The 9,373-nt window shown below is 39.1% G+C and overlaps 1 protein-coding gene and 1 long non-coding RNA gene across 2 annotated transcripts; both read right to left on the minus strand.

Moving 5' to 3' along the window:
• Window positions 1–2,142: 2,142 nt before the first annotated feature.
• On the minus strand, window positions 2,143–3,064 carry LOC143270730 (uncharacterized). The gene is made up of 2 exons (XR_013047966.1): window positions 2,936–3,064; window positions 2,143–2,320 (listed from the first exon to the last, which is right to left on the minus strand). It is a non-coding gene; the product is annotated as an uncharacterized LOC143270730 (long non-coding RNA).
• LOC143271063 (uncharacterized) lies at window positions 3,065–4,253 on the minus strand (the record flags this gene model as incomplete). Its single annotated transcript, XM_076562933.1, has 1 exon — window positions 3,065–4,253. A coding segment is annotated over exon 1 (924 nt), but the record flags the coding sequence as incomplete, so codon positions are not given.
• Between the last annotated feature and the right edge of the window lie 5,120 nt (window positions 4,254–9,373).

Genomic DNA, 9,373 nt, shown 5'->3' on the forward strand with positions numbered 1-9,373 from the left:
TTCTTATTGTAACTTGTTGCGCTGTATTTGGTTGAATATTCCTGAGATGCTTGCTATTTTCTGAAGTTAAACAAAGGAGGGATAGATCTAGGGGAGAGGGGAGTGGGAGGAGTAAATGGAGGGGAAACTGTGGCCAGAATGTAATATATGATAAAAGAATAAATAAAAAAATTTCATGTAGTGGATAAGGAATTAATATCAAAAATATGCACATAATTTCTAAATCTCAGAAACAGAACACATCTTACATAATATACTGAATTGGTTTGTATGCTAACTTAAAAAGTTTAAAACATTAAAAATGCAAAGCTATCCCATCACAAGAGTAGGTCAGTTCCGGCTGTCTCTCGACCATTGCCAGCAGTCTATTGTGGGGGTACCTTTGTGGATTTCTGTGGGCCTCTTTAGAACTTTGTTTCTTCCTTTTCTCATGTGGTCTTCATTTACAATGGTCTCCTATTCCTTGTTCTCCCTCTCTGTTCTTGATCCAGCTGGGATCTCCTGGTCCCACAGGCTCTCTTTCCCTCCGACTCATGTCAAGGTTGTTCATGTAGATCTCAGCCATTTCTCCGTCATTGGGTGATCCTCATGTCTTTCTTGGGGTCCTGTTTTTTAAGTAGACTGCCTGGTGATGTGAGTAGCAGTCCAGTCATCCTTGTTCCACCTCTAGTATCCTCCTATGAGTAAGTACATACCATGTTTGTGTTTCTGAGTCTGGGTTACCTCACTCAGGATGATTTTTTCTGTCTTAGTCCTTCTTATCTCATCACTGATAATGTGTTTTTAAATGTCAATATCAGTGACACAAAATGGAATTCTGTGTGCATTAAGTAAGCTATGTTTTGTAAGACATGTTTACCAAGTAGAAAAATACAATGGTGTATGCTTTAAGAAAGATGCATAAGTCCAACTTTTAAAAGGCCCTAATACTTTAGAAAGTTGACCTAGAGTAGGATATAGGTACACATGTGAGTAGTGCTACTTGTTAGATGTTGTAAGATGAGATGTGTTTCCATAGAATACAGCAGGAGGTATTAAGGCAAATGAGTACCTATGAAGCTGGAAATACACATATAACATCGCTTTCTACCTTCAAAATGGTGTCCTTTCTCCTCTGATCCCTAATCTAGTTACATCCAACTACACTTTTTCCTTAAGCGGATTCCAGTTGTTGAACATGTTTTTTAAATTTACCCTTCCTGTTTGTCATTTTTCTTCAAGAAACACTGTTAATCTACCCAAAGGTGTAGTGAGAACTTCATGTATATACCCTTGAGCTAACCTAAGTGATATAATATGATGCTGTTGAAGTCAACCATGTACTTCTATCCAATTAAATACTTCCTTTTACTTAAAAATATATCTAGTAATCCTAAATAGGTACTTCCATTCCCATAGAACTTTCTCTGCATGCATCACGAATATTCACTTTCCTGTGTATGTATATATACTTGTAATTATTGCTTAACATTTTTAAACATTATAATGTATCGAGAAATTAGCTTTTTCCTTTATATATTCTTCTCCACTACACTATCCAATATTTGCCTTTTTAGGTCTTTCTCTGTGTCTTAGACCTTTCCGAATTGTAGTATTTCCATGTACCATCCCTAGATGTATCCAGCATCAGGTATTTATTGTTTTATTCAATTTATTTTAAAGGGCCTCAATTCAGTGATATAACCTTTGTCCAATCACAGTGAAGCAATATTCTACATTAGCAGTTCTCATACTCTGTTGAAATGAAGGATAAACTAAAGGTCTTCAGAACGTGTGCCAGATCAATTTGAGAATTTACTATCAAAGACATCTTGAATGGAGCTAAGGAGTTGACATTGCTCACCAATTCCCATGTGCTGCTGCGACTGTTGTTGTCCTATGTGTTCAAGTACCCCAACTTGCTTGCAGACAAACTGGGTCACTTTCAGTTTCTGTGAATAAAGGTCAGACTATGCTAGACCTCCATGTCTGTTTTCTTTTTCATAAGTCAGTTAAAATGACTAATGGAATTTCTTGGAAGTGTAACTGGGAGACTGAAAATAGTTAAAAGTAATCTGCTTCAATGACTGGTAGGCTAATTCAAAAAGAAATGGACATTAATCAACTTGAGTTTGTAGTATTGATAAAAGACTCTTACATATATTCATTTCAAATTATATTTATTTTTAATTTAAAGAATATTTAAACAGTTTGAGAAGTTTAATTTGCATATATTTGGATGAAGAATATTAGATGAGGATCACTGAAACCTTTCCATGTGTCTCAAATCCACAAAGAACCGATTCATTGATGTTTATCCATGGCTTCCTTTGCCTTTATTCTGTAGGAAGAATAAGAGATAATTGACAATTGTAAAACATTGATATGAACCACTTTTTTCAATCTTAGGAAAATAGCATACCTTACATCTGTCTGTATTTTTAACCAAAAATTGAACATATTTTCTTCTTGAAACTCAAACCCTCGTGCATGGCCTGCAAGTGAATTTCCAATGCCAACAGACATTGAAGAATAAGAAACTTTGCTAATGCTTGGTGGCCTTGGAACCTTTGTTGCAAAGATCAGCAGCTGATAGACTATAGAAGTTTTATTCAAGGACTCACTGTACTAGAACATGTCCTGCTCAGGGTCCTCTGAGCTGTGTAATATATCTTGGAATCCCATTCCAGGTATTATAAAAGACAGACTGCCTAGAGTTAGCTCCTTCTATTAGACACTCACCCTCCCAATTCTATGTTTTCTTTGGCAGGGTCTGGACCTCTTGGAGGGTCTTTCCCTCTCCTGAATAGGTGGGGCTCCAATTACTGAACTTGTCATAGCTTGGGTGAAGCAGAATGTGGTCATTAATAGCATGCATACACAATTTAGGGGCATGATGTATTAGAAAAAAATTAAATTTCTCTAGCGGGACCTAAAGCCCCATAGGTAAACTCACAGCATGCAGGATGATCTTCATCCCCTGATCCTCAACCTCATCTTCCCCTTTCTTCTCATATTCATAGTTGTCATCTTTATTCTCCTCCTCCTCCTCCTCCTCCTCCTCCTCCTCCTCCTCCTCCTCCTCCTCCTCCTCCTCCTCCACCTCCACCTTCTCCTCCTTCTTTTCCTCCTTCTTTTCTTCATATTTGTGGTCATGGTCTTCTTCAGCTTCCTCCTGAACTACTTCTTTCTCCTGGTCACTATTCCAGACATACAAGTCCTCTTCAGTATCAGGCCAGGCTTCCTCGAGAACAGGACAGATTTCCTCCATAGCAGGCCAGATGTCCTCGATAGAATGCCAGGGTTCTTCCACATCAGGCCAGATGTCCACCATAGCAGGCCAGATGTCCTCGATAGAATGACAGGGTTCCTCAACATCAGGCCAGATGTCCTCCATAGCAGGCCAGATGTCCTTGATAGAATGACAGGGTTCCTCAACATCAGGCCAAATGTCCTCCATAGCAGGCCAGATGTCCTTGATAGAATAGCAGGGTTCCTCAACATCAGGCCAGATGTCCTCCATAGCAGGCCAGATGTCCTTGATAGAATGCCTGGGTTCCTCAACATCAGGCCAGATGTCCTCGACTTCAGGCCAGAGGTCCTCTACAACAGGCCAGATGTCCTTGATACAAGGCCAGACTTCCTCGGCATGAGGCCAGATGTCCTCGACATCAGGCCAGGTTTCTTCCTCATCAGGCCAGATGTCCTTGACTTTATGGCAGATGTCCTCGACATCAGGCCAGATGTCCTTGATATCAGGCCAGACTTCTTCCACAGGAGTGTAGGTCTCCTCAGTATCGGGCCATATCTCCTCCTGCCCTGGCTCTTCCCCCAGAATGGCTCTCGAGACTGCCTGTGAACCCAGACATCCTGTGGTTCCATCGATGTCATCACCAGCCTCACGGATTGTCAGCACATTCAAGACACTTTGTCCAGCGTCGTGATCCATCCTACCACCTTCTTGCTCTGGGTCAGGAAATCCAAGGTCCTGCTCTGCAACAGCAGACATGTCATGAATTTCCTGCCAATTTCCTGCCAATGAAGATCTTACTGAAGCTTCGAGCTTTGAAGGTGTTGGTGGGGATGAGGCGTTGTTAAGTTGACTACCACGAAGTAGAGAGAGGCTGTTGGCCTCAAGGACCTCCTTGGAGGCAATGAGAGCAGTAGGAAAGTTTTCCACTAGTCAGCAGATGGAGTTGGTTCTTGTAGAGTACCTATAAAAGAAGGGCTAGACAGCACCAGGGAGGAGCCTTCTGCTGAGGCCAGCCCCAAGAAGGCTGAGAACCAGGTATAAGGGGGCGGAGCATTGAGGAGTAATAATGGCCCCTCTCACACGTCACCAGAGCTGTAAGCTCATTGGCTGAGATATAGTGACTGATGTGTATTGTGTCCAATGAGCCATAAAGGTCCTTAAATTCTGGGGACTGCTCAGAATCACACCTTTTTCCCTGAGGCCTTACTGTCTTGGGATACCTTTTAAGGCGATAGGAACCCTGTCTTCTAAATATCACATTGTCAGTAAAATGATAGTGTATCAATATGAATGAGCTTGCCTGCACTGACTTCTATTTGACATGGTTATGGCAATATAGACAGAGTTATAAAACAGGTATAGAGGGGCAGAAGAGATGGATGGCTCAGAAGAGCACTTATTGCTCTTCTAGAGGATCGAGTTTCCATTCCCTACACCGACATGGTGGTTAGCAACATTTCTAACTCCAGTTCCAGGGCATCTGGTGTCTTCAGGTGTCCTTGGACATTGTACACAGATGATGTACAATCATGCACGCAAGAAATAGCACCTATGCACATATAAAATATGGATCTAAACTTTAATACCCAATGGTTGTATAGCTCAGGCTTCAGCAGTGGTAAAATAAAAGAGATAGAAAAAGCCAGATAGTAAAAAGTTGAAATGGTTACAATCAGAAAAAAAGGATTGAAAGTGAAAAACAATTAAACAGGACCTGGAAAGTGTTTTTTCTCAGTGTCAAAATCACATCAATCCTCCCCTAAATGCATAAAAAAAAGAGGACAAGCATGTTAAATGCAAAGGACAGTCTTCTTAAGATTACCTAACAAAACCAAGAATTTCTATTTCATTATTCTCTTTTAGTTTTCCTTTCCTAGAATTATCTTCTGCCATTATCCCATTGATCTCAAATCAGTGGTTCTCAACTTTCTTAATTCTTGGGCCTTTAATATAGTTTCTCAAATTGTGGGCATCCCCCAATCACAAAAATAGTTTTGTTGCTGCTCCATAACATTAATTGTTCTGCTGTTATGAATCTCAATATGAATATCTGTGTTTTCTGATGATATTAGGTGACCCCTGTGAAAGGGTCATTCAACCAAAGTGATCATGACCCACAGGTTGAGAACCACAGCCTTAAGTGGTCATACTCCTTACTCTCTTGTATGACCTAATTTTTATTTCTTTAGGGTTTGTGCAACATGGACCAGGAAAGAGAATGACAAAAGAGATAACTACTGTATTAGGCAAAACAGTGAACTGCTAGGTGTCCTGGTGCCAATCACTCTACGTCATGTTCATTGCAACGACTACGCATGAGGGTTCATAAACGGTCCCATGAAATTCATGATATATACTCAATATCCTCATTGTATGAATTTCTCCTTCTTTTCCCCTTGTTAATGTGTGGTGTCATAACTTCCTAATTATCATTACCACTAGAAACTAAGGGCTAAAAACTCTCTAAAATCTCTTGGTTTCTTCTCCTTTCTGATTGTGTGGCAGTAACTCTAATTGTGCATTTCCATAAGGTCCTTTTGTCCCTTCAGTAGAGTAACCCTTTCCTTTGCCTACTGTTCCACTTCCACGATGGCACCAAAATAGCCAGGTGGTAGCTGAAACTTCCTATTCAAAGTTTGTGCCTTAAAAGTCTTCCCCATAGGAATGAGAAAGATTCTAAAATGTCATAGATAGCAACACTATATGAGGATAGCCAGTTTGGTGTACTCCTCTCCACCACCCCCCTCATGTAAGTTTTTGCTACACACTGGATTTTGAAGGTACAGCACCAAATATCAGTTTCAGGTTTGGGACAGGAGTACAGAGCCATAGCTATACAGTGTTAAACATAGACTGCTGTTTTAGTTATCTTGTTCCATTTGATGAATGGAATCAAGTCAAATGTGATGGAGTCACTAACAACCACAAACATACCTTATTCAACTTGGATGTCTTCTAAGACCAGACTACTTTCCATTAAAACTGGAAAAGGAATTAATATATAGTCACTGACCTCCTTGTGCAGTGGGTCTGAAGGATCCTAATGCTATCATCCTTTAATACAGTGCCTCATGTATTGGCGCCCTCATCCCTTCAACCATCAAATTATTTCTGTTCCTACTTCATAAGTATAAGTTGCTACTTAACCATGTATCAGATCCTAAGCCCATCAGAAATAGGTGTTTTCTGATGGTCACAACCCACAGGTTGAGAACCACTGTTCTACTGCTTATGCCATAATATCCATAGTGAAGAAAGTAAATGGGGGTTCATGCACATTGTCTCTAGGGTGAAAAACAGTGAACCTAGGGAATAGTAATCACATTGTTGTATAGACACAAAAATCACTCTATCTTCCTGAGGAAGCCAGTTCTCTTAGTGGTTCAAGAAAGGCTTCAAGCTATGATGCTATCAACAGTGAAAAAGAATAATGCATATTGCAGACACCATTCCAATTGACAATGTACAGCCTGTCTGTGTCCAACTCCACAACATATGCAAGCATATAACACTAAGTCAGGGTACTTTAGCTTGAGAATATTTATGACATTTTGTTGGGTCAGTTATACACTGGTATGGTAATCTCCATAGGCACTGTTTCTATGTAGATCTAGAATATATAACCAGCATGACCTACTCCAAGGCTATTCAGGTATCAGGAGATGCATATGAATTCCCTTAGAGAGCAGGTAAGAATGACAAAATCAGTAACATGACAAATATTGCTTTTGCCCCTTAACTGAAGTAACCATAGGATGATTAACCATTCTGGGGTACTGGAGCCCAGAAACAAATTAGATTGATTTCTCATCATTTTCCAAACTTCCTTTGGTCTACAGGTCTCTGTCACAGGGGGTAAGGGAGTGTGTCTGTCAGCTTTGTATTCCTGTGATAAAATGCTCCAGATAAATATTTAATAAGGATTAAGGGTTGATTTTGACTTGTGGTTTCAATCCATGGTTTTGGCCCTGTTGTTTTGGGCCTGTGGTGACAGAGTAAATCGTGTTGAGGATATGTACTGGAGGAAACCAAGTTCACCTTAGTATGGCCAAAAGCAAAGTGTTAAAGTTTCAGAGGCTTTGGTTATATTGATTTTTGTTTTGTTATTAGATACTTGATTTTTAAAAATTATTTGCAAATGTGTGTGTTTGTGTGTGTGTGTGTGTGTGTGTGTGTGTGTCTGCCAGTCCCTATGTGTGATCATGCATATATATCCCAGATATCAAGCAAGTTTTCTGAGACAGGGTCTCTTACTTGCCTACAATCCAGTGAATAGGCTAGACTGGCTGACCAGTGAACCCTAGATTACAAGCACAAGCCATATAACCGGTATTTTTATGAGAGTTCTCAGGATCAAACTTAGAATCTCGGGCTTTGCAAAGCAAATCCTTTTCATATTGAGCTATCCCCAGCCTTATGCTGGATTTTGATTAACTATACTTATTCTTGCTTTAATTTGAGCTTTCTTTAAATGTTTTTAATATCTTAAAATAGAAGGTTCAATAAATGTGCAGAATGATATTTTTTAACATAGGCACTTGCAGTGATGATCATTAATTTAAACATCACTTGACATACAATTGCTACATTTGTGTATATCATGTTTTGTTTTCATGTATATTAAAATGTTTTCTAATTTCCCTCCTGACTCTTCTCCTTGTCTCTTAATTATCTAAGTGTGTGTTATTTATTTGCAGACATCTGTTAGAAAATTAATAAATAGAATAAAAATGTTAAAAACAAAGCATCAACAAAACAACTCAGTCACAAATTGGGCTTTAGCTTTTAACAGAATTTTCATAAAAAACAATATAAAATATTATATTTTTATCCTAAATATCCTAAAAACTGTTCAACATCTTAGGAATCAGGGAAATGTAAACTTAAAAATCTGTTTTTTATTTTCTAACTCCAGTTAAAATTGCTGAAAAATGATTAAAAATCCAAAGACAACAAATACTGTTGAGGCTGTGGGGGAAAGAGCAGCCCTTATTCTCTGTTAGTGGGTATGTAAAATGATGTAGACATGATGGAAATCAGTGTGGATTTCTAAAAAGAGATTTGATTTATGGACAAACTTTAGTGTTCCTGGGCATATACCCAAAAGACTCTATATCCTCCAACAGAGATACTTGCTCATCTATGTTAATTGTTGCTTTATTCACAATATCCAAGAAATGGAAAAAATCTAAATATCCATTAACTTATGAGTGAATATTGAAAATGTGGTACCAACATACAATGAAATTTTATTGAACTACAGGTAAAAATGAAACTATAAAATTTCCAGGAAAATGGATGAAACTGGAAAAAAAAGGGTAAGCCAGGCCCAATAAGAACAAATGCTATATGTTGTATCTCATATGTGAATCCTAGCAGAAAGATTCAGATTGGTGTGTTTAACTTGGAGTACATGTAGAGACTATGAACCTATAAAGGGAGGCCATGGGACGGGATGAGAAAGAGATTAAAACAGGGGGTGATAGAGTACAGTCCATATGAAGGGAGAAAAGAGAATAATGAGGAAGGTTTAAGTTGGGAGAGGATGGATGGAAGTCTAGGGTACATGGTGGCATATCAGGAGGTAGAGCTATCACCAAGAATGCTTGAAAAGCCACATAGAAACCTGTTATTTTAAAAGCTTCCTAAAGAATGTATGCTCAAAGGAGTTTAAATTGAAGTTGCCCTATGTAAGGGAATAATGCAGCTCTGAGAATCCATAGGGTATCAAACAAATAGCCTAGTGCCAAGTGTGAGAGAAACCCTACAAAGTGTGGTCATAGGCATCACAGAGACTCCTGCGTCAATTCAGGCTATTGTCATTGCTTCTAGTCATCCATCAGAACTTAACAGTCAGTCCCTACCATTGAAGACATCACACAATTTAGAGCAGGACATAAAAACAAATCAAAACAAACCCATGTGATGGTTACCTGGAAGATTCCTCCCAACTGTCTAGCTTACATAGTGCTAGAAGGTACTATGCAGGCTAGTGGGGGGGGGAGTTATCAGCAATCTTACTGAACTGTGAAGTCTGTGGGCCACCATAATGACTGACCTAACCAGATAAGTTCATTGGTGAAAAGTTCCAGGAATGTTATGGTTGTAAACCATGGCTTTGTAATTGGAATTAAAACCCAT

This window comes from Peromyscus maniculatus, chromosome X (genome assembly GCF_049852395.1).
Source record: "Peromyscus maniculatus bairdii isolate BWxNUB_F1_BW_parent chromosome X, HU_Pman_BW_mat_3.1, whole genome shotgun sequence".
Lineage (NCBI taxonomy): Eukaryota > Metazoa > Chordata > Mammalia > Rodentia > Cricetidae > Peromyscus > Peromyscus maniculatus.